At 44.8% G+C, this 25542-nt stretch overlaps 1 protein-coding gene across 2 annotated transcripts; it reads left to right on the top strand.

Annotated features, from left to right (window-relative positions):
* The first annotated feature begins 7396 nt into the window (after positions 1–7396).
* CHMP7 (charged multivesicular body protein 7) lies at positions 7397–20305 on the top strand. 2 transcript variants are annotated; one of them, XM_005285146.5, is made up of 10 exons: positions 7397–7852; positions 9755–9929; positions 12010–12195; positions 14111–14244; positions 14702–14750; positions 15084–15203; positions 15550–15648; positions 15982–16042; positions 17170–17322; positions 18450–20305. In XM_005285146.5, the coding sequence occupies exons 1-10, from the start codon at positions 7563–7565 to the stop codon at positions 18512–18514; spliced, it is 1332 nt and encodes a 443-aa protein (XP_005285203.1). In that variant the 5' UTR covers positions 7397–7562; the 3' UTR covers positions 18515–20305. The 2 variants fall into 2 exon arrangements, with proteins under 2 accessions (XP_005285203.1, XP_005285202.1); XM_005285145.5 differs by having other exon boundaries at positions 7425–7852; positions 17167–17322.
* Positions 20306–25542: the final 5237 nt, after the last annotated feature.

The following is a 25542-nucleotide window of genomic DNA, read 5'->3' as shown; positions in this document are numbered from 1 at the left end:
GGACTGGTCTGTCTCCCAAGATCTGTGAGAGTGAGGGATTGTCCTTCAGAATAGGTTGTAGATCTTAGATGATGCGCTGGACAGGTTTTAGTTGGGGGCTGGAGGTCACGGCTAGTGGTGTTCTGTTATTTTCTTTGTTGGACCTGTCCTGTAGTTGGGGACTTCTGGGTACTCTTCTGGCTCTGTCAATCTGTTTCTTCACTTCAGCAGGTGGGTATTGTTGTTCTTGTAGAGCAGACAGAACCTGAAGACTGCAGCCTGGAGGCAATCAGTTTTTTTTTTCCTGATCATTTTGCTTCTCTCTGTTCTCTTTTCTTACTGGGTTCTGGTTTGCTGGATGGTCTGTGGTGGAGTTTGGAGGACTGGCTGTGACTCACAGGGTTAGCAATAGGCCACGATGCTATTTATGTCTAGGCCACTAGTTTAAATCCAGCCCATGTTGATAGTGACTTGAAGTTGTTACCACCTGAAGTCTTGACAGCTTTGGAGATGCTTCTCCAAGCCTAAACTTCAACAGTGTATGTTTCTACCACATTACACCCCAACCCTGTTCTGGAGGGACCACCTTTAGGGTGCTTTATGTGAAATGCTGGTGAGTCTCAGACCAGTTCCTAGTATCTCTGTCACAGAAGTCATGTCTGCAGCTGGTGCAGAGAGGCCAAGAAGGACAGAATGAACTGTGGAAGCAGAGAGTTTTTCTCCGACAGAACCATAGAGACAGAACTTTCCAGGTACAGAACTCTCCAGGTTGTGAAATACAAGGGTGCAATCCAGACCAGTGAGGGGCTATGTCACCCTTACCACGCAACCTGGGATGTCTTACAATGCCTTGCTGAAGTAGCTCCCACCTGGGCCATTCACAAACAGCCTTCCAGCATTCAAGTCACACCCTGAGTGTCTGTGTAAAGCTATATCCTGGTCCAGCAGCTGTGACCCTAGCAGCCTGTCAGCAAACATCAGCCACCAGTCTGGCTTTTACCAGCCTTGGTTACTATTTGCAGGGTAAACCCAACACACTCCCAGGCCTAGATCTCCCTCACCCCCCAAATGTATGTGTTGTACTGCCCAGCCCTCTCCTGGGCAGTCCAAATATATTAAGTCTATTATTCCTTTAAGGGAATAATACACAACAACTTGCCACCAGAAATGGAGTTACCCAGACACAACAAATTCAACACACTGAATTAGATAAAACAAGTTTATTAACTACAAAGAGAGAGATTTTAAGTGAGTACAAGCGATGAGGCATAAGAGTTAGAAATGGTTACAAGAAAAATAAGGATAAAAAGCTTTCTAGTGCCTAACTTCACAAACTATATTAGATTCAAGCAAAGTTTCTCTACACATGTTTCCAGCAGTATTACTGACCAACCTCTAGGTCAGGACCTCTCCCCCGAGTCCAATATCTGCTTCTTTTGTCTTCTCGGGTGCAAAGGGTGAGGTGGATAGCGAGACAGAGAGGGGTCCCTCGGGGTGTTTTTTTGTTTTCTGCCTTCCCCCATTCTGCTTGATGATTCTTAATTTGCATTTAAGCAGTAAACAGACGAATATACACTCCTTTGTTCAAGACAGGTCTGTTTGACCAATTTGGTGCAACGTGAGTCTGAACATATTTTTAACATTGTACAGGGGGAAATTTATAACTTTACACATAATGCTACTACACACATTTTTACAATGAACTTACTGATCAGCAAGTTACGAGTTTTCAAATGATACCTCACCAGGCATACCTTGTACCAAGATTATTACAACAGTGGCTAGGGTATGAGTACAGGGGTGCATTCCGGCGCAGTGGTCCCTCCAGATCAGGACTGAGGGACACTGCACTGGAAACAGGCCCTGCTTCAGTTTGTGCTATGCCTGTTCCATGAGGAAGCAGAGGACTTCAGATTGCAAAGTTGTCAAGCTGCCACCTCTCAGCAGTATAATATTTTCTGAAAATAAATGAGCAGGGCTTTACTTTGTGACGCAAAAAAAGCTCTGGGTGTATAAGGAAGGTCTTGCCAAGCAGCTTCGCTTCCTTTGGATGATCTCCAAGGTTGTGGGGGGCAGGGTCACTTAGTATGCTGCCTTTTGGATCTCTGTGCTATCAGGTGACACAGGGCTTCCTGCTCTGGAAGCATCCAGACAACTTAGAATCAGGACTCCAGGGACCACCTGCTAGGTTTTTTCCCAGAAGACTATCTTTCCATCCATCATAGGGCTATTGTTTTAAGAAACTGCTGTTCGTGCTCTGGTAGATGGTTTCCTTTGATTGGAACCACGGGACTCTCACAAGGTTTCCGCTGAAATTTCCAGCTGGAGAAGAAATTTCTCAGCTCTGACAAGCACGCTGGGAAGAAAAAAGGGCCACATTTTCTAGTGGCATAACTCCATTGACTTCAGTGGAGTGGCACCAGCAGATAATTTGGTCCAGGATGGCCTCAGACCCCCTGCACACTTGGGACACCCTTTATGCAGAAATCTGAGGTGATCAAGCCCTGTAATGGTACGGGGTGGATAAAGAATATTAAAGGAAATGTTTCTCAAAAGGAAATCCATGTTGAACTTTCATTTCTCTCTCACAAGCCAGTCCTCTGCTCAGCTTGGTGCACGTGGGCAAAAAGGGAAGTCGAGCACAAATCAAGCAAGACCTTGCATGTCAAAAAGAGTAATATAGCAATGCATACTTCTGCCCCGCCCACACACTTCATTCAGTTCCCTGCTCCAGCCATGTGCTTTAGAAGTAGGGTGACCAGACAGCAAGAGTGAAAAATCGGAACAGAGGGGTGGGGAGTAATAGGCACCTATAGAAGAAAAAGCCCCAAATATTGGGACTGTCCCTATAAAATAGGGACATCTGGTCACCCTATTTAAAAGGGAGAGGAACAAACTAGTGGAGAACACTCTGAGGAGGTGCAGGAGAAGCTAGTGGGGTGACAGTGACATCTGTAGAAATTGGATGGGGAGTAGGAGATATGTCCCAAATGTGGAAGATATTTACCTCTATGGGGCAAACTAAATGGAGCTAGGAAGTCTTATGTACATTTGTACATGAGGCATACTATGCTTATAGAGGCACTGAGGTCCCACTGACCAGTGAGATGAAACAAACTGTTGTAGGGAACACCTGCTTCTGAAAGGAAATAACAGCGTTGATTCAAAGAGCCCTTTGTGCACAGTAAATGTTTGGCTACTTCAGAGCTGTCTGTTTAGAGATCATTTTGATAGCTGCCTTAGAAATATGATAGATTAGACACATAATAGAGCAGCAGTTGCAACTTCCCCAAGTAAAGTTGAGCTGAGCTTTCTGCTTAAGAGAGAATTTTTCATAGAGCTGTAAAATGCACGTGCATAGGTAGATTGTCTTGAAAATTGCTGTTTCATACAGCTAACTGGCAGGGTTTCCTTAGACTGGATAAATACTTTTAAAATGAAGACACCTTCAGCATCTGCCATAGATTATGATTGGCCTCAGAGTGTATATTTATTGATCTACATTTTTTTGTCATGAGTCAATGGCTCAATTGTATAACATTGTTTTGTTATACGAGAACAAAATACAGACATCTTTATTTAGTTTTTCACCATGACAATGATGATGTTGCTTTTTGATGTGAAGACTTTGTGACTTGACATAATGCTGCTGCATTATAGCCTATGAACAATTTGATTGGACTTAGTGAGTTGACATTGCAGTATGATCACACAGTGACCTGATGCAATGACATTGCCGCTCAGTGGGGCGATCTTGCATTGCACAACACCATGACCCTTTGGTTAAAGTGATACTTTTTTGTACAATGTGATGGCGCTTTGCCCTTTTGCAATGAAGTTTCAATGTGACAAGATGACATTTTGATCCTACATAGGGTGACTATACAGCAAATGTGAAAAATCGGGACAGGAGGTGGGGGGTAATAGTAGCCTATATAAGAAAAAGACCCAAAAATCGGGACTGTCCCTATAAAATCGGGACAACGGTCACCCTCATCCTACATAGTGATGTTTGGCACACCCTGATGAGGAAGGATGATCCAGTGGTTGGGGCACTAGCCTAAGATCTGGGCAATCAGGGTTTAATTCCTGATCTGCTACAGACTTCCTGCGTAACCTTGAGAAAGGTACTTAGTCTCAATTCCCTAGCTGTAAATGGGGATAATAGCACTTCCCTACCTTACAGGGATGTTGTGAGAAGAAATATATTAAAGATTGAAGTGCTTTGAGATCTACTGATGAAAAGTGCTATATAAGAGCTAAGTATTATTACATTGTGTTGTGAATTGATTATGATGTGTCAGGACAATCGCTCCTTTTTTATTCCAGCATTCGGCACAATGGGACCCCCTATCTGATTGCTGCATTTGGGTGCTACTGTAGGATAAATGAAATTAAATAATAATAATAATGAGGTATTTTACCTCATTATGTTGTGAGGATGATGGTTTGCAGTTGGATGACACTTGACCCCCAGAGGTAATGTGGTGATAGTGTCACAATATGATATTATGTCATAGAATCATAGGACTGGAAGGGACCTTGAGAGGTCATTTAGTCAAGGCCCCTGCACTCATGGCAGGACTATGTATTATCTAGACCATGCCTGACAGGTGTTTGTCTAACCTGCTCTTAAAAATCTCCAATGATGGAGATTCCACAACCTCCCTAGGCAATTTATTCCAGTGCTTAACCCTCCTGAGAGGAAGTTTTTCCTAATGTCCAACATAAACCTCCCTGGCTGCAATTTAAGCCCATTATTTCTTGTCCTATCCTCAGAGGTTAAGAACAATTTGTCACCCTCTTCCTTCTAACAACCTACTTGAAAACTGTTATAAGAACATAAGAATGGCCATACTGGGTCAGACCAAAGGTCCATCCAGCCCAGTATTCTGTCTACCGACAGTGATCAATGCCAGGTGCCCCAGAGGGAGTGAACCTAACAGGTAATGATCAAGTGATCTCTCTCCTGCCATCCATCTCCACCCTCTGACAAACAGAGGCTAGGGACAGCATTCCTTACCCTTCCTGGCTAATTGCCATTAATGGATTTAACCTCCATGAATTTATCTAGTTCTCTAGCCTTCACAACCTCCTCAGGCAAGGAGTTCCACAGGTTGACTGTGCGCTGTGTGAAGAAGAACTTCCTTTTATTTGTTTAAACCTACTGCCCATCAATTTCATTTGGTGGCCCCTACTTCTTATATTATGGGAACAAGTAAATAACTTTTCCTTATTCACTTTCTCCACACCACTCATGATTTTATATACCTCTATCATATCCCCCCTTAGTCTCCTCTTTTCTAACCTGAAAAGTCCTAGCCTCTTTAATCTCTCCTCATATGGGACCCATTCCAAACCTTTAATCATTTTAGTTGCCCTTCTCTGAACCTTTTCTAATGCCAGTATATCTTTTTTGAGATGAGGAAACCACATCTGTACGCAATATTCAAAATGTGGGCGTACCGTGGATTTATATAAGGGCAATAAGATATTCTCCGTCTTATTCTCTATCCCTTTTTGAATGATTCCTAACATCCTGTTTGCTTTTTTGACTGCCGCTGCACACTGCGTGGACATCTTCAGAGAACTATCCACAATGACTCCAAGATCTCTTTCCTGATTAGTTGTCGCTAAATTAACCCCCATCATATTGTATGTATAGTTGGGGTTATCTTTTCCAATGTGCATTACTCTACATTTATCCACATTAAATTTCATTTGCCATTTTGTTGCCCAATCACTTAGTTTTGTGAGATCTTTTTGAAGTTCTTCACAGTCTGCTTTGGTCTTAACTTGCTTGAGGAGTTTAGTATTGTCTGCAAACTTTGTCACCTCACTGTTTACCCCTTTTTCTAGATCATTTATGAATAAGTTGAATAGGATTGGTCTAGGACTGACCCTTGGGGAACACCACTAGTTACCCTCTCCATTCTGAGAATTTACCATTAATTCCTACCCTTTGTTCCCTGTCTTTTAACCAGTTCTCAATCCATGAAAGAATCTTCCCTCTTATCCCATGACAACTTAATTTACATAAGAGCCTTTAGTGAGGGACCTTGTCAAAGGCTTTCTGGAAATCTAAGTATGCTATGTCCACTGGATCCCCCTTATCCACATGTTTGTTAACCCCTTCAAAGAACTCTAATAGATTAGTAAGACATGATTTCCCTTTACAGAAACCATGTTGACTTTTGCCCAACAATTTATGTTCTTCTATGTGTCTGACAATTTTATTCTTTACTATTGTTTCAACTAATTTGCCCAGTACTGACGTTTGACTTACCGGTCTGTAATTGCTGGGATCATCTCTAGAGCCCTTTTTAAATATTGGCGTTACATTAGCTATCTTCCAGTCATTGGGTACAGAAGCCAATTTAAAGAACAGGTTACAAACCATAGTTAATAGTTCCGCAATTTCACATTTGAGTTCTTTCAGAACTCTTGGGTGAATGCCATCTGATCCCGGTGACTTGTTACTGTTAAGTTTATCAATTAATTCCAAAACCTCCTATAGTGACACTTAAATCTGTGACAATTCCTCAGATTTGTCATCTACAAAGGACGGCTCAGGTTTGAGAATCTCCCTAACATCCTCAGCTGTGAAGACTGAAGCATGTTCCCTCTCCATCTTCTCTTTTCCAGACTAAACAAACCCAATTTTTTCAATCTTCCCTCATAGGTCATGTTTTCTAGACCTTTAATCATTTTTGTTGCTCTTCTCTGGACTTTCTCCATGATTTCAGGTGATGTGAAACTTCAACCAAAGCTGATGATATGATACGATGACGTTTGAATACATCACATTCTGATACTGTGTGATTGATGCCAGTTTTGACCTAGCTGCTTGACATTGGGACATGTTATTTCATGCTGTGAAGGCTGCGTGATCCTGTTGTGCCATGGCGTGACGCTGGTTGGGTGAAGTGAGCTGACATTTTAAGACGTCATTATGCTGTGACCTTTCAGCATGCCTCAGACTGATGTGATGTGTTGTTTTGCCGTGCCGCGCTGAGGTGCGATATGTGGCATCCCTATCCTGCATTCCGAGGTGACAGGGTGTCGTTTGGGAACGTTGTGATGTCATGGTGACTTGACAAGGCCTGGCGCGCCGTGACGCCATTCCAAGGCGGCCCCACACTGTGACGTGCGTGGAGACCCCCCTGAGGTGTGGTGGTGCCGTGCTGGCGTGATGTCATGTCTGACGTGATGATGTCATTCTGAAGCACTGTGATGTCATACGGTTACCACACACAGCTTTCGCCTTGCAGCATGATGCTGGCATAAATATTTGGGGGGTCCCATGTTGGGGGTGGCACTAGCACCCCCACTCCCCAGCAGTCACACAGGGGCGGGTAAAGGCTCCCTCTGCGCCCCCAAGCCCGGCTCCCGCAATGCATTTCGGGAAGAGAACTTTGCCTTGCCGGCCAGTCAGCCACACGGCGCATGCTCGGGAAGGCCTCACAAACAGGCCTGGGGCGGCGGCGCATGCGCCGTGCGGCTGCCCGGCAGTGAGAGGTTGCGGGCCGCGGCTGGGCGAAGCGGGGGGGATAGGCCGCGTTGGGAGCCGGGGGCTCGCGTAGATGTGCTCGCCGGCGGAGGCGCTTCCCGGGCCGGCCCCGGAGGGGGACCTGCCCCCGGAGTGGGAGTCGGACGAGGAGCGTATGGCCTTCCTGTTCTCGGCCTTCAAGCAGAGCCGGGAGGTGAACAGCACCGAGTGGGACAGCAAGATGGGCTTCTGGGCCGAGCTGGTGCTGGGCCGGGGCCGCCGCCGGGGGGCGGTGCGGACCTGCCTGCGGGAGCTGCAACAGGCCTTCGAGCGCCGCGGCAGCGTCCCGCTAGGGCTGGGCACCGTGCTCCGCCAGCTGCTCAGGTACCCGGCCGGGGCGGGGCTCGGGGCGGGGCGGGCACGGAGGGAGAGCAATAGGCGGGGCACAGGTGTGGGATGGGGGGGCCAACACACTGGGGGATGCTGGGCACGTGGGGCAATATGCTGGGGGTCACTGGAGGTTAGGGTGACCAGACAGCAAGTGTGAAAAATCGGGACAGGGGATGGGGGGTAATAGGAGCCTATATAAGAAAAAGACCCCAAAATCGGGACTGTCCCTATAAAATCGGGACATCTGGTCACCCTACTGGAGGTAACTGGGGGTCACCAGGTGCAGGTATAGGGGTGGGGTACAGGGAGCAATATGTTGGGGGTCACCAGGTGCAGGGCACAGGGGTGCTGTCCTGGGAACAATGTGCTGGGGGTCACCAGATGCAGGGCATAGGGGTGCTGTACTGAGAACAGTATGCTGGGGGTCACTGGAGGTGACTGGGGGTCACCAGGTGAAGGTATAAGAGTGTGGTACTGGGAGCAATATGCTGGGGGTCACTGGAGGTGTGTGTGGGGTGTTTACAGAGAACTGTATACTAAGGGGTTACTGGAGATGCAAGTCATGGGAGTGCACAGGGCATGTGGTAATAGTGAGAGCAATATCCTGGTGGGTTTGGGGTTCAGGGAGGTAAGGGACATGGAGCATTAGGGTGCATGATATGCTGGGGGTCCTTGGGTGCAAGGAAATGCTGGGAGGGATGTGGGGCACCGAGCGGGCAATATGCCAGTGATCACTAGGGTGTGCTGGGCACGGGAACGTTGGGCAGCATGGGGCATTACAGTGGGAAACGTGGTAGGAGTTGTGGAGCACCGTACATAAGTGGACTGATCAGAGGGGGCACTGAGCTGAAAAGGTGATAGCGGTATGCTAGGGTTCACTGGGAAGCTTGGGTGCTGGACACAAATGGGTAGCAGGGAAGGTGCATGAGGCAGAAGGAGTTAGTGGGCATAGGGAGCAATATGCTTAGGGACATTGGGAAGGCTGCTTTGCTTTGCGTATAAGTGCATGGGGCCATATTGTAGTGGGTGCTGGGAGGCCAATTTGCCAGAGGACTCTGGAGAGGAGGATTAGGTTTGGTGCTGTAGAAGCTGCTTGGGCACTGGAGGCAACCTTTTGCCTTTTCATAGGCTCTATCCAACATAGGGGCCAACAGCACTGAGATTGTTTCCCCCTTGAAAATACTTAAGGAACAACCTACATATTTTATGCCAGTCTGAAAATCTTTTAGCTACTGGTGTTATAAATAACACACACAATAGTCACATCTGGAAGAAATCAGAGAAGAAAATGATTTGTGTTTCCAGGTTATGTGCTTTACGCATAAAGTTCTGTCAAATGCACAATCACTCTAAGAGCTTCACTGCAGCCAGTTTCCTTTTTGTGTGTGTGTTTTATTTTCACATTGTAAAATGAAAGAACAACATAGGAAAATATTTGTAAAATCAGCAAAGTTGCAAGAGGATGTGTAGGCAGAGGAAGTTCCTTGAACTACTTTCTATAAATTTGCAGTGTGGAAAATCCCCACACAAATAGGAAAGGAAACTGACTATAGGGAAGATTTTTATAGTAAACCATTGTGTATAAATTCTGTCAAAAGCCCAAAGTAAATAAACTGGAAATACAGTAGTTGTTTTCGAGCATTTTTATATTGTACTGTACATAACATTTTATTTTAAGTTGAGATTTCAAATTGATGTCCAAATAATCCCTCAGTTAGACAATCTTGTGAAATCTACTGGAATTGTGAACCAACTTATATGTTCTGTGCTGGAGAAATGTTACTGCTAAAGTTGATTCTCCACAGAGATCTCTACATGCACTGATGATTACATCTGCACAGTGGGGACTGGGTTGCCACGTCCATTTCTAATTCTTGTATGTCTTACTCTCTTCAGACGTGGCAAACTGCAGAGGGAGTCAGACTTCATAGCCAGTGTAGACAGCAGCTGGATCTCATGGGGTGTGGGAATCTTCATTCTGAAGCCCCTGAAATGGACCCTGTCAAGTGTGCTGGGTGACAGTAAAGTGCCTGAGGAGGAGGAAGTGCTGATTTTTGTGGAGATACTTCAGGTGAGCATTGCACTGTCTGGAGCTTGCCCTGGTTACCCATGTTAAAGATTTCCCCACATTAACAGGAAAGGGTCAGAGTTGAATAAGAGACCTTCATCTCTACTCATGTACATTCAAAGACCCAAGAGAGGGGAGGGGGTTGAATGGCTCATAGATGGGACATAGAGCCCTTCCCCTCTACATATATGTTCAGAAATTAACGTAATGGCCGTTAAATGACTTCTGTAAAATGAGTTGATGGGTTTTCAGTTCATTTTCTAGTGAATGACACTGCATCATAACACACAAGCAGAGTTGGCAGTCTCTGCTGTGAGGCCACTCTTCTCTTACATTTAAAAAGGGTCTCCTCCAAGTTGAGTTTGAGGTATATATATATTTTTTCAGTACAGTATGTGTGGAAGCCTGCAGATTACTGTCTGAGCACCATCTGTTCTGTAGATACATACAAGTGTCAGTGACTGTCCATCCAGTATCTCTTGTCTTCATTGAATTCACATGCAACTTTAAAATTAAATTGAAACAGTGTTTGTACACTTTCCAATCATGATTATACTTGTGTCTCCAAACCTGTGAAAGGCCCTTGTTTATGGCAACTTTTGAAGTTTAAAAATAGAGCCAGATTTTCAGCTGGTGTAAATCAGTGTTGCCCCATTTGGCTTTAGTGGCATTGCATCTGATTCCTTTAGTTGGCCCTATGTCCTTGAGTTAGCTGAACTAAAAAATAAGGGTTGGAAGTTAAAAAATCAACTTAAAAAAAATCACACATCTTTCTGAACTTTTGTTACCTATTTTCGTTACAAGCAGCAGCTTAAATGATTATAACTCACTGCTATTATAGAGAACTCTTTTCTCTGTTCAACTTGTTTGCATTGTGCACTTGACAGCACTCAGTGTACAGTTGCACTGTTTCCTGGATAGAGTGTCCCATATTAGAATGGGGCTTTTATACAGCATCCGGAAATAAACCCTTTTTTTTTTTTAAAAAAAAGTGACTGTAAAGCCTCAAACATTCACTGTGGGATTCAGGGGCAGATGGAATTCATGACACTGCGTTTGACTTTTTTTTTTAAGTTGTCTAGATTTCAAGTTTAAATGTATCTTTTTGAAAAGGGACATGTATTTTGTGTTACGTGTGAAAAAATGGCTTAACTGATCAAGTTGAAATTTAAAAAAAATGTTTGAATTGGGACAAAGTCGAAAAGGAAACCCTTTGAGAAGCATAGAAAGGGCTATGGAATGGGTTACTCACCATGCAGTGTCTGTTGCTTATTTTGGTATATGCTTTGGCAGAGGAAACAGGAAGCTAGCAGCTCCAGTGCCTCAGGAACTGAGGGAACAAGTGATTCTCCTATATTCCATTAATAACAATGCTGTTTTTAAAGAATTATAAACTTTCCCTTTTTTTAATTTTACAAACAATTCTTTTAATTGAACCTTCATTAGTCCACTTTTAGCCCTGGGACTTTTAGAAACTTTACTGTGTAATGTGTGCAATAAATAAAATATACCTCCTGACTTCCTAAAATACAAAAGTCACCTTTCCCCAAAGTTCTAGACTAAAGCTATGATATCAGGTAACTTATAAGCCTCTGGGAAGAGAATATAGAGAGAATTTGATTGGCAGAGGAGGAGACATAGGAGTGTAAACACATTCGTTTGGAATGGATATGAAAGCTGATAGGACATGGTGCTTTTTAAAAATGAAACATAAATCCTTAGTATTCCTGTGAGGGTTAGGTGTGTGTTGTTCCACATTTTACAGTTGGGGGAGAGGTGAAGTGACTTGCCTCACTTGGGATTACTATTCCACAGCTTCTGGCTCCCAATCCTGTGCTCATATCTCTACAGAGTCACACTATGTTATGAGTTACGACATGTGAGCTATACATTATGTGTAGATTTGCTGGTAAAATATTCTTGAATTGATGTACATGACTTGTTTGGGCCCTGATACAATGCTGTTGTGACTCTTCACCTGTGTGTGAAATCTACATTGGCACAGAGATGTCAGATTGGCACCCATTGCAGTAATAAGAAAGGGATCCCAATGCACGCTAACAGTTTTGTTCCTTTCCTTCAGGAAAAGGCAGAGGAAGTGTATCGCCTCTATCAGAATTCTGCACTCTCTTCCCACCCTGTTGTTGTCCTCTCAGAATTGCGCTCACTCTGTGCCAGCATATGTCCGGATGAGAGGACATTCTATCTACTGCTGCTCCAGCTGCAGAAGGAAAAGAGGGTCACAGTCATGGAGCAGAATAGAGAGAAGGTACAGAATGGCAGATGAAATTTAATTTTGATAAATGCAAAGTAATGCACATTGGAAAGCATAATCCCAACTATATGTATAAAATGATGGGGTCTAAATTAGCTGTTGCCACTCAAGAAAGAGATCTTGGAGTCATAGTGGATAGTTCTCTGAAAACATCCACTCAATGTGCAGCGGCAGTCAAAAAAGCGAACAGAATGCTGGGAATAATTAAAAAAGGGATAGATAATAGGATAGAAAATATCATGTTGCCTCTATATAAATCTATGGTACGATCACATCTTGAATACTGTGTGCAGATGTGGTCGCCCCATCTCAAAAAAGATATATTGGAATTGGAAAAGGTTCAGAAAAGGGCAACAAAAATAATTAGGGGTATGGAACAGCTTCTGTATGAGGAAAGCTTAATAAGACTGGGACTTTTCAGCTTAGAAAAGAGACAGCTAAGGGGAGATAGGATTGAGGTTTATAAAATCATGACTGGTATAGAGAAAGTAGATAAGGAAGTGTTGTTTACTACTTCTCATAACACAAGAAATAGGGGTCACCAAATGAAATTAATAGGCAGCATGTTTAAACAAATAAAAGGAAGTATTTCTTCACGCAATGCAAAGTCAACCTGTGGAACTCCTTGCCAGAGGATGTTGTGAAGACTAAGACCATAACAGGGTTCAAAAAAGAACTAGATAAATTCATGGAAGATAGGTCTGTCAATGACTATTAGCTAGGAGGGGCAGGAATGGTGTCCCTAGCCTCTGTTTGCCAGAAGCTGGGAATGAGCAACAGAGGATGGATCACTTGGTGATTACCTGTTCTGTTCATTCCCTCTTTGGCACTTGGCACTGGCCACTGTCGGAAGACAGGATACTGGGCTAGATGGACCCTTGGTCTGACCCAGTAGGGCCATTCTTATGTTCTTATGTAGAGTGTGTGTGGTCCCATTCCTGTCTTGCATTCTGTTTTGCTGACAGGGCACTAATTTTTATGGCTAAATGCTGGTGTCTTCCATTAGCCGTTCACCTTGTATGTGTACAGGAAGAAATGGCTTTTCCCCATGATCATAAGCTGGTGGTGCGGGGCTGAGGTCTCTGGAGTGTTCACTAAGTGAGGGGTCTAAATTCCACTCCCCAAACAATCTTGTAAATATATAGCGCTGTTCACTCCAAAGAATTCTACACTTTACAAGCTGATAGGCAAGCTATAGACACGGGTTACTTGGTGTTCTTCCAGCAACACTACCCAGTGGTCTAGGACAGGAAGAAAAGGAGAACACTGTAACCAGTTGAAGATGCATAGGGATTTCGGAGTGGTTGAATGTAATCTTTCCCGCTGGATTTTGGCCAGAACACTGGGGTTAATACTGCAGCTCTTGGGTGGTGGGTTGTACCATAGGCTTTCTGATGACCGTAAATGGTTCTGATGTTGGTTTCACATCTAATCTGAATGATGACACCTTCAGCTGTGCAGTGCCTGCTAATATCATGCAGGGGCACTGTTTAGATAGCAGTAATACTTGGTCACTTCACATCTTCAAAGTGCGGCACAAACACTAAGTAACTGGTCCTGAGTCCAAAAGAAGAATGCCCCTATGGAGTTACCCAACACCGCTGCAGTTTCTGGGCATTCTTTTGAGGCATCATGGCTGCATACTAACATGGCTCAAATGTGATATTTTACTGGATTATAGGACAAGCTGGCATTGCCCTTTCTTTAGATTCTAGTTTACCAGTGTCCCTTTTAGTATTATGGGCCCAAAGCTGAACAAGGAACTGTGACAGTAGAGTTTACACAGCCTTTTATTTTTTTAAGGAAGAAGTCTTGCTTTCTTGGTGTAGATGTTGTTCTAGAGATTCTGGCTTGTGAGAACACAAATCCTACAGTCTGGCAATTCAGTAATGTGCTGCTCCTCCTTTAGATAGTGAAGTTTGCCCGAGGTCTGCATGCCAAAGTATCTCCAGTGAATGATGTGGACATCGGGGTCTATCAGCTGATGCAGAGTGAGCAGCTGCTATCACAGAAGGTGGAATCCCTTTCCCAGGAAGCAGAGAGGTATTTGTGTGTCTGTCTGTCTGTCCGTCCGTGTCCTTGAACTCTGGGAAGAAACTTTGCTTGTGACCTGGCCCTTAGTGCATGTATAATGTGTTGCTGAGAGACTTTTTTTCCTTGTGACTGTGAAAAGGCAAGAAATTCCTCTTATTTGCCTGTCAGGTGCATGGAGAGCAAAGTATGGCAACCCAGGGTTCTCCACCCATTTTACCCTGTGTCTCCACAGTCAGCCACTTGCCTTATGTTGTCCTTGGATGCACACCAGAATACTTTGTATCATTTCCTACTAAGCATCCTGGAAAGTGGTGGAGTGATTTATGGGGTGCACTGGATCTGAGTGAGCCAGTTGCAAGTGGCTGAACAGTGGTAGAGGGGAAGATGGGGTGGAGAATATCACAGCTGTTTCATGACCCCCTCCTGTTTATAGGCTTGAGCTTCTCCTTGCCCTCTGTCCTTGCAGGTGTAAAGAAGATGCCCGGAGCGCTTGTAGAGCTGGCAAAAAGCAGTTGGTAAGTATACTCTGACCCTGCCTGCTCTGCTTCGGAAGCTGTAGTCTTGGAACTGTGGTATGAGATGGGCAACTTCTGAGTTTCAATGTTGTATGCCAAGACCATTCTGAGACCTGCAAAACCTACTGCTATGCCAGAGGGGCTTGATTCACATGGTGCCACCTCATGCAAACATTCTGGTCTGGAGTAGAATGGTGAAGAGAGTTTGAGGGCATCTCAGTCCTAAAGTCAGCCCATGGCATGTGCTTTACTGCACTGGAATAGTTGTTTTAAGAAGGGACTTCTTTTGGATGCTGCCTGGTTTCTGATCCAAGTTTGTGTTTATGTTCTCAGGCACTGAGATATTTGAAGTCCAAGCGAAGGACAGAGCGGCGGATTGAAGAGCTCCTTTCCAAGCTGGATGCAGTTCAGGGCATCTTGGATCGTATATATGCTTCTCAGACCGATCAGATGGTAGTGTGCTTCTTCCACCTCTCTTCATACGTTCGCTTTGCTGCTCAAGTTTGCTTTACCTACCTCTTCAAACTCTGTGTTTGAAGAGCTCCTGCATATGGGTAAGACTCATCCTCTCTACTCCAAGAGATACTGAGGATGGCCTTACTGTGATTGCGACAAGGAAATTGGCCTCTGGCTGCATCCTCTTTGCCTCTTCATGCTGCTGCCCTACTGAAAACTCTGCTAGGATAGCAGAAGGCAGACACTAGGGCTTCTCTGAAGAAGCAACAGCTTATAGTGTTTCCTTAGTCTAAGGAACACATCCCTAATAGAAGTAACATTTCTTTCTTTTCTGCTTATTAAGGTGTTCAATGCCTACCAGGCTGGAGTAGGAGCTCTGAAACTGTCCATGAAAGATGTCACTGTGGAGAAGGCAGAGAACCTGGTGGATCAGATTCAGGAGGTATTGTGAGATGATGGTGGCATATAAGAACAGATAGGGAAACAGTGGGTGAATGTACTAGGCACATTGCCCAGGTGTTAGACTTGAGGCTTCTGACACTATTTTGCCCTTATGCTCTGCATGTCTCTTGGACTGTATGGTCCATACAACTTTCCTTAAATCAACTTCCATGTTACTCCTTTGTCCTTAAAATACCTGCAACATTAGCACTTTAAGTATTGGTAGATGCTCTCTGATGTTCTTTTACAGCACTCATCTGTGTACTGTCTAACTGCAGTCAAAACTACTTGAAGGGCTTTATTGCACAACCATGTACTGTTAATTCTCTTCCAGCTTTGTGACACCCAGGATGAAGTCGTTCAAGCTCTGGCAGGAATGTCGATCAATGGCTTGGGTGAGTTCATCCATTTTGTGGGCTTTCCCTCCTCTTCTCTCCTCCTCCCCTACCCCCCATTCAGGTGCTTGCCAGTGGCTGTTCTCCAAGAATAGGCAGTTGTTCTCATCCCTTCAGAGTCATCTGCTCTACTCGTGCCTTGTAGAGGGAGCAAGCGTTTACAGGTAGTCTCCTGGTGTCTGATCACTGATTGCAGGTGACTCAACAGGTAGAATCATAGGACTGGAAGGGACCTCGAGAGGTCATCTAGTCCAGTCCCCTGCACCCATGGCAGGACTTAATATTAGGTAGATGGAGAACTGGGGATGGGAGCCAGCTCGCAGTTGGACTCCTCCAAACATACAAGCTCATAGAACTTCTTGCAGTCCTCCAAGGTTGGGGCTGTAAACTACTGAGTAGTTGAGTCTGTTTTTTGGATGGACACTATTAGCTTTTGTAATGTCTTCCTTTCTTCCTGGTTTATCTTCTACAGCACCTATGTTGCTATCTGTCTCTTCCAAAACACTTCCCCGCCCCCAGACCCTCCACCACACACAGGCTTCAGCAGTGATACCCTCTGACTGAGGTTAGGATGTATCAGCCCTTACTGCCTTTAGCAGACAGAGCCTTGCCACCCCAGTCCTAGGTGTTGAACTTTCTGCCTCTTCTGCCCTGAGGCATGAGGTCCCTGTCTGAGGAAGAAGCATGCAGCGCTGCTCATGGTTTTGGATAATAGGAGAGTTGCAATGGTTCTCTTTCTGACTTGAAGTAACTTTGGTGGAGGCTGAAACTGGGACATTAGTGCTTGTTCTGAACTTGACTTGTAAAGTCAGTGTTAAGTTTTCTTACCTGAACAGGAATCTATGCAAACCACCAGGTAAAAGATGAGTTGGCAGGAGCTTCTCAGGCTCAGGTTCTCAAGTGTAACGTCCCCTTTGAAAGGGGAATAACATCTGGGCTTAGTGTCCAGCCGTGAGTGAGCAGCTCTTCCAGTGATGTAGGATTGTCCTTGCAGCACTCTCCTGCCACAATGCCTTCCTTGGCCACTGGGATGTTTTGCTTATATGGTCTTCCAGCCCATTTCCTGTGCTATGAGGATATTGGTTAATTCCTCCAGAGACTGATTTGTTTCTTCTCTAACCTAGCAGAAGTTGACAGTGAGGAACTTGAGAAGGAACTGGATAGTCTTCTCCAGGACTCCACTAAAGAGCCTTTGGACCTGCCTCCTGTTCCCCAGAAGCCTCTACTTCCCAGCATCTCTGATACTGAGCTTGAAGCAGAGTTGGAGAAGGAGGATGGAGGTATGTATCAGCAACAATCTTAGCTGGTGGCCTACTACTGGGATCAAAGACAACCACATATCAAGAGGTGGTGGCTCTCTGTCCACTTGCCAGTGGTCAAATGTCCTGCTCTACAAATTCACCGCTGTGCTGTAAATTAGCACCACCTGGCAGTCTTGGCATAGAGGCTAAGCATGATATGGGCCAGAAAGCATAGTTCCCTCTAAACTCTGTCAGTGGTGTTTCGAGATTTGTCCTATTAGAGGGCTGCTGCAGGGTGGAGGGGTAAGCATGTTCTACCCTTGCCCATGTCTTCCCTATTCTGTGGCTAAATGTCTATAGTCTCCTTGGCTGTGAATCCTACATTTATATTATCACAGAGAGAGGACGCCCTTCTTTGAGCAGACCTACTCCCATTATATGGTGAAACAGAGAGAGCTCCTATTTTAGTAGCTAGTGGAAACTGTTTTCCAGCTAGTTAACTCCTTCTGAAAGAGAAGCACTCTGAAGAACTGGATGGCGCCAGCTGTGTGGGTCGTTGTTGTAAAAGTGCGTTTTGGTCCATTTTATAATTGTTGGCAGGCCCATAGCTAAAACAGTTGATCTGCCAGGTCCCTGAAAATGCTGCAGGCCCTCTTAGTGTTCTTCTGGGCCCTTCATTGCACCCCCTCCTCTTTTCATGTAGCGGATACAGATGCTTAAATTGGCCGCCTGTCTCAGCTTCACCTAGTAATGATGAGTGACTTAATTCCTATTTTTTTTGTTTAAATTAACCTTAACATACTGGATCAAATCAGTAGTCCCTCTAGTCTCAAAAAGTAGTAAATATCAGAAGCTTCAGAGGAAGGCATGAAATCTCTTGATGATTGAATGACCTGCCCATAGAATTTTCTTCATATCTGTGAGCGGTTAGTAACTGTCCTATGTCCTGAAATGTGGGTTAGTATCCTTTACATCTGAGGGCAAACCCTAGGTGGTATGCTATTTAAATGTCAAGAAACCACTATGTACTTACACGGTATGGGGGGGGGTGCTTAGTAACTGTTTGCCTGTGTCTGTCTTCAGGACTTAGGATATGGTTGGTCTTTCTTTAACCCATTCTACTGCTAAACACTCACTTTTCTTCTCTGTTGCTTCTTCATTTGTAGGTTTGGCACAAAAGACTGCTTCTACATATTCTGAACCCAAAAGAGCTCTGGGACTGGGTCTCTAACAGCGTCCTGCTGCTGTAATTTGAGAAGTTGTCTTAAGCTTGCTTAACTAGTGATCATAACTTTAAAAAGTAACTTTTGGAGTGTGGGCTAATGCCCCCCTCTTTACTGGATATCACTTTGCTAAACGACAGGATCTACTGCCATGACAATCCACCCTTTCTGGAACTGATCCTAGCTGGTGTTGCTGTCGTCTCTTTAGTGTCAATATCTACACTGGTCTCAGTTTGACTTGTTATCCCAAGTCAACTATGATGTTCACTGTTGCCAATGAGCTCTGTCTTCCCTGCAGGATTACAATTCCTGAGCTCTCCTACTTCATAACAGTCCTCAGTTTTGCTATGGCCAACGTTGAGGAGAACCTGAAACGCAGTAGGATCACAGCTGCTTGACCTCTGGCTGTTTGTGTGGTTGTGTAAAACGTTTGGCACGTAACATAGGTACAGTTCTTGAAAGTCATCTGTCTGCAGCAAGCTTACACACATGTTGATAGTACTGTCTATCTTCCCTTGTTTGTATTTGCACGATTGTGGTCAACGAGACCAATAACTGTTTTATTGTATGAACCTTGTTGCCACTAGGGGGCAGCAATTGCCAGCACAAGATGAAATTTACTCCTCTCTCTGTAATACACTAAAGCTTTGAAAGGAGACCTGCAAAGGGTTTTTAAAATGAAGGTGTTGCTTTTTAGGCTGCGTGATGATAAAGGCCAGCAATGTTTCTTAAGTTTCCGCTTGTTTTTACTTGTAGAAATAACAGATAGCTCAAGTTTAGTCTTCCCTGCCTTTGCTGGAGAACTTGTTGGGAGTCACAGGGTTGGCTAGTGTGAGCTTTTTACACCATCACTGAATGGATGGGGATTTTGTATCCTTTTCCAAAGTGTTCCCTAGACAGTGGCAGTAACAGTAAAACAGAGCATTAAGCTGTCTAACAATCCTCTCTTTTAGTTTGCAGTCTTGAGATGTCATCATTTTGCTAGGGCACCAGTTGTCCTAGAGAAGAACTGAATTTCTAATGTAAAAAGACAAGCAGAGGAAATAACCTTTAGGAGCTGCCTTTGTTCATTAGAAAGAAGTGCAGTTCCTCTTTGCAGGTCGCTTTTACTATGCTTATCTTGTACACGGAAGAGGGTAAGCCTGACCTGTCTTGCTTCCAGTTGCATCTAGCATGGCTGGATTAGCAGCTTTAGGTGAGGCAGGTGCTTCCAACTGTGCTCTTGTGTATCCTGGCTCCTGATGGCAGCACTATGCCCTAGACATGGAGTGGTGAGTACCAAGTGTGGGCTGACCCAAGGAAAGAAGGCTGTCGGGTGGACTAGCTGAGTATACATTTGTAACAGGTGGTCTCCTTCTGTCCCCACATTTGAATCAGTGTCTGCTTATTGGGTATTAGCTCTGTGCTGCCTCCTGTACCAATGGCTCTCCATTGCTCAAGCCAGGTGGAGGGCAGTTTGGATGAATAGTAATAAATGGTCATGGAGTAATGAACAGGAGAACGGGCACTGGACCTAGCCCAACTCCAGGGGGAGAGAACTACCAGTGAAGCGTCTACAGTCTGCTGCATCTGAACACAGCAGCTCCTCTTCTCCTCCCCCGAACAAATACCATTACTGAGTGGAGACCCCTCCTCCTGTGGAGGGTATGGTGCAAGGGGTTAGCAAGTCACATGGGCCGCAAACACAATCATACTAAATAATTTTAATCTCCGTGTTCCTTTCCTTTGTAAAGAGAAAGAGGGGAAACAATTGCTGTTTTTTCTACCTGCTGTGTAATAAAGGGGGAAAAAAACAAAAACGTCCATTGTGCTGTCAGTTTCTTGCGGTGCTTCCAACACCTGTGATGGAAAGATTGTTCGCTAAACATAAATGGGCAGCTGACAGTGGTTTGACCTCAAAAACAGAGTGATGGATAATCCATGCACCCGGCTGTAGGATGTACCCACAACAGGACCTTTGCTAGTGCTCTGTTCTTAGTCTAAATTAAAACAGGCAGTTGCTTTCAGTGAAAGACAGAGCCCTGCTGGCTTGTGGTTCAGGAGCCTTGGTGTATTCGTGAGCTTAAAAAGCCGTTTGATTGCTCTCTTTGCTCTTCAGGACATGCCATCCTTTCTACCTCTCGTTCATTCCCAGAAAGCAGCACGATTGGTTCCCATGCTTTTCCTCTGGTCCATTTTATAAAATGACTAAAATGTTGGGACTTTCACCAAGGACACTATCCCACAATCTAATAGACCTCCCTGCTAAACATTTAGAGAATCAAAGTAAACGTTTCTTCGGCTTCCTTTTGTTATGTCTAGTTATGTCCCCTTGGATCACAGTAAACGATCGTGCTTTGTTATTGATCTCATTTGGATGCTTATACAGTCCTGGTCTGAGTCCCTGTTCAGTTATTACCTACTTTATTGGATTAATCTTCATAAGTCATTCTCTCCTACTCTTTAATAATCTATGACTTTCCCTTATTGATTTTAAATTAAAGGTTAACATTCAGAATAGCAACCGCTGATTCCTGTATTGTCAGCCCTAGAAAGTAACTAGACTATTCCTTCTCCAAATTCCCAACTTCTCTCCCCACTTTTTGACGATGCCTAGAACTGAATGCTGTATTCTACATTAGTAAGGCAAGGAATTATTTTGTGTGTCTGCTCCATGCTGTGATACTGGCCCTCTATTGCATAAATTTTGCGGGGGAAGGGGGTTGTTTTGTTCCCATGTTGCATTCTAAGTTACTTATACACTGCCTGAACCTATAATGGTAGCTGAGACTTTGCTTACAGGCAGTAGTTCTAGATCCTTTCTGTAGGGACTGGAGTAGCAGAGTACCAAACTCCCAGACAGGATAATTCCCTTCTGAGAGAGGCAAGGCATGGTGAAGTTGCAGAATATATCCCCTTTGCAAGCGTGTGTAAAACATGCCAGAGAGACTATTGTTCTGAAGGGCTGGAAGAGGCATTTAAGAGTTAAATCTGAGCAGCTGGTGCGTTACTTGAAGTGGCTTGTAATTTTCATGCTTTGACTCTGAGTGGGAAAGCAATCAAGATGACTGAATGGAAAGAAAGCTTAAAGATGTGGCTGTGAAAAAGAAGGGGGGAAATAGTAGAAGGGTAATTTAGAGAGCACCCTGTTGCTGGGAAGGGAAAGATATTAAATACAAAAGTGCTAAAGAATGACTTGCCACCAAAATAGAATCGTTTCATACCAAAGTGCTTTGCAAAATATATACACAGTACTCACTTCACTGAAATACAGCTACTTCTGAGATGGAACCGCAGCTGTTTAATGATGCAACCTTACATCAGTTTAGTGTAGGAAGCAAAGGATATTGCATCCAACAGAAATTGTAGGAAGACTTTCAGATGGGCAGAATGTAATTACCTAAGCTCCAATTTGGTCATGACACCAGGGTTAACAACTTTCTCTTTCAAAAAGGATCAGAGGAATAACAATGCACATGAGTTCCGCCGTCTGTCTGAGATACAGAACCGTGGTTTTATGTCTCAGGCAAAAGGCTGTTCCATAGCACCATGCGGAAGCATTGGTTCAGAACTAATTAAAAGGAAGGACGATAACAGGGTTCAAAAAAGAACTAGATACGTTCACGGAGGATTGGTCCCTCAATGGCTATTAGCCAGGATGGGCAGGGATGGTGTCCCTAGCCTCTGTTTGCCAGAAGCTGAAAATGGGTAACAGGGGATGGATCACTTGATGACCTGTTCTGTTCATTTCTTCTGGGGCACCTGGCATTGGCTACTGTCGGAAGACAGGCTACTGGACTAGATGGACCTTTGGTCTGACCCAGTGTGGCCACTCTTATGAAGAATGCCCCCTTCTCCATGAAAGAATCATCAGCCCCACCTCCTGCAGTGCCTAGGTTTTCCTGGAATGCTTCCCATCCAAGGACTGTCCTGTGTAGCTTGTGAGATATGACCATGTCCTGGCTTGCAGTAGTCTTGCTTATAGGCATCTTGAGGCACTGATTCTGACCTAAGTAAGGGACAGAATGCAACTTTGGGCTGAGACTTATGACTGTGTAACACTAGGTGACTGACTTCCAGGAGCAAGCGCGTGCCTACCATATGTCCAACAATGAGAAGAACTTTTGAAATCCATGTGCTGTGCATAGAGAGCGTCGAGATGAATGCCCTTTCAGATCCAACATGGTAAAAATGACCTGCAGTGGCAAAAGGTGCCTATGCATAGAATGGCGCTTCGGGCAAATGCTCAGCATCATGAGAAGCTGCAGCAGTGGCTAACATCCCCAATTTCATGCATGTAGTGCATCAGCTTGAATCCTAGAAGTGCTTTCCTGTGTTTGTATGTCCTTGGCCAGAAGTTGAAGGTCTCTTGTTGCTTATATTACCCACTCTCCCTTCTGTTTTGAAATGCTTTTGTCCATTTTCATATCGCCATTGATTGGCAAAGTAAAAGGTCTGACAATTTCAAAGGCACTTGTAAAAGTTTTAAAGAGCAAACACGCCTTCTTGGCATAAATTGTTGGCAGGAACCTGCTGGAAGGTGATGGAACTTAATGAGACAAATGAAGCTCTTGCAAGCTGTTACTGTAATGTATTTCGCTAGTTTCTTTAAAGAGCTCATGGGGGGGGGGAAGGATGCTGTGTCGTGAAATTGACTAAAGAAGAAAAATATTTGCTTCATGATGAAAACAGAATCACTTTCTTGGCTAGATCGGAGAGAGGGTGTGTCACCTATGAACATCCTTGAAGACAGCAGCTGAAAGTAGTTCTGGGGTAGTGTCTGTTCAGATTGAAACCTGAGATTATATAATGCATGGGTCGGGGTAAAGCTAATGAAGCCAAAACACACAATAGGCCTGGGTTGTTTCAATATGACTGACTGCTGCTTTGTTTAGAAATGGTGCACCATAAAGGGAAGGGTTAAGGTCACTGCACTGTGTTGTATTACAGCAAACAGCTGGGTAATTAGTGAGTTTAGTGCTGAGTGGGGCTGATTTTTTGGGAGAGTTTGTCTCCCAAGAAGGGTTTTGCTGCTTGTTTCTTGGCAAGTTTGCCAGTGAAGAGTTTCTCCAAAGCAGGTTAATGTTGAGAGGCTTCTTGAGAGCTGTTTCCCCAGGAAATTTAGCCCCAGAGAAGTCCCTCAGGAGCCAAGGTCAGTGCTCTTTTGACTTTCTTTGGGGACAGACTGTGTGATTCAGTGCAGAGAGAATCCTAGGGAGAGACGTGTGGCCCAGAGGTAAAATGCCTATAAAGGGATGAAGATTCTTTAGGGTGGTACCTAGTTTTCCCTGAATAATTCAGTGGTTCCTGATTCCTAAGATCTAAACCATTCACCTTCTCCTTCAAAGAACTTGAAGACTAAACTGCATGTGAATGGGTCAATCCTGATTCCTAATAAATGAGTGTTGCTGGGCTAATGCACAGGGGAGAGCAGTCCCCTTTGCCTGGGATGGTGGCCCTCAGGGATGGGAAAGGTGAATGGTGTTAATGATGGAGCTCTCTGTAAATGGTTAGTGGCAGTTGCTTCCAAGTCTGCACTGCCACAGCCCCCCTTCCCTCCCCCTGGGCTTTGTGATGTGGGGGATCTCTCTTCTCCTGGTCTAAGCCCAAGGGAGTTCAGCCCTGCGTTTACTCAGTGGCACTGTAGATAGGATGATAAACTGCGATCACTGAACTCTCCTCAGCGACTGCCCCAGCACCACAAGGGGAGGAATAGTGACAGCTGGTCACTGCATTTCCTCCACAGAAGGAATGACCCATAGATTCAAGGGTCAGATTTCCTTGCACTGACCACTGGCTATACAACGACCTGTTAATCAGTCTGGAATAGGGGCTGGCATTTAGATTTCATACTAACATGAAAAGGTTCTTTGCTTTCTGTATACCATTCCGTGGGCCTAGACAGTTGGAGTTTTAGTGCACCCCCTGCCCCAATTTAAGGATTGCACTAATAAAGAAAACCCTGAGTTGGGAACAGAAGCGTGTTTATCTCGCTTTATTAAAATTGGACAAATTGAGTCATGGTACAAAAGCCCTCATCAAATCAATATTCTACACTTGTTATTCTTTACTTTAGGCCCCCTTCAAATAAAGAAAGTTGTGTACAGCTCTGCCCTCACTCCATGATCGGAGGAAGAGGACTCTGGAGAGATTATACTGCAATAGCATGGAACTCATCATACAGCGCTTTTCGTCTATAGATCTTGAAACATTTTACAAAGGAAGGCAAGTGTCATTATCCGCTATTTACAGATGGGAAAACTGATGCAGAGAGAGGGGAGATGACTTGCCTAAGGTTACACAGCAAACCAGTGGGAACAGATCCTATGTCTCCTGGCCCAGCATCCTATTCACTAGACCATGCTGTCTCCTACTGGGAGGATCAAAATGACTTGGATTCCCACATATTGAACTCCCAAACTATCAATAAATGTCATCTAAGCCTCCAAAATCTTCTCAACCCTCTCTGATTGCTCATCATCTCATCCCTCGCCCCACCCCGTCCCTGTTGTCTGTTTCCCTACCTTCCCTAAATCCAACCCCTTCCCCAATCTCAGCAAAAAAGTCCAAACCCTATGCCCCCAATATCTCAGGACTAAAAGGGCAGATTGGTAAAGTCAGAAGGCCAGAGATTGATGAGTAGGGACTCCGTGCATGGAGAAGAAGGGGATCTCACCTGTGTAAAATCTGGAGCAAATCAGCAAGAGAGGAAAGAACAGCGGCAGCAGAGCAGCTGGGTGTCTGAGCTGAGAAGCAGAGAGCATCTAGCAGCAACAGCAGAGAGTGATCCCCAAACTCCCCCTCGCACCCGACCCAGCAGCCAAGTACAAGCCTGGCCAGTACAAAAGAGATTGAGAGGGATTCTACAAGCAATGGATTTGCAACAGCTGATGAGCCCCCTGCGAGAGGAGGGGGAGGGAAGATTGCAGTCGAGCCCACCCACCCCACACGAGAGCAGGAGGTGAGCACTGGCTCTTTGTGAGCGGCAGGCTGCATAAGAAGAAAAGTGGTGGTGGGAAAATGCCAGGCTGCCTGCAGGAGACTTGGAAAGGAGCGA

Source organism: Chrysemys picta, chromosome 2, assembly GCF_011386835.1.
Source record: "Chrysemys picta bellii isolate R12L10 chromosome 2, ASM1138683v2, whole genome shotgun sequence".
NCBI lineage: Eukaryota > Metazoa > Chordata > Testudines > Emydidae > Chrysemys > Chrysemys picta.
The sequence above is the reverse complement of the archived record's forward strand: the minus strand, read 5'-3'. Positions and strand labels throughout refer to the sequence as shown.

What these genes read in the sequence shown, in the direction of transcription:
- CHMP7 (XM_005285145.5), top strand. Translation starts at nt 7,563, where the DNA reads ATGTGCTCGCCGGCGGAGGCGCTTCCCGGGCCGGCCCCGGAGGGGGAC. An exon ending in CTTTCCCAGGAAGCAGAGAG is followed by an intron (nt 14,245 to 14,701) that starts GTATTTGTGTGT and finishes CTGTCCTTGCAG; the next exon opens with GTGTAAAGAAGATGCCCGGA. An exon ending in CTTCTCAGACCGATCAGATG is followed by an intron (nt 15,204 to 15,549) that starts GTAGTGTGCTTC and finishes CTGCTTATTAAG; the next exon opens with GTGTTCAATGCCTACCAGGC.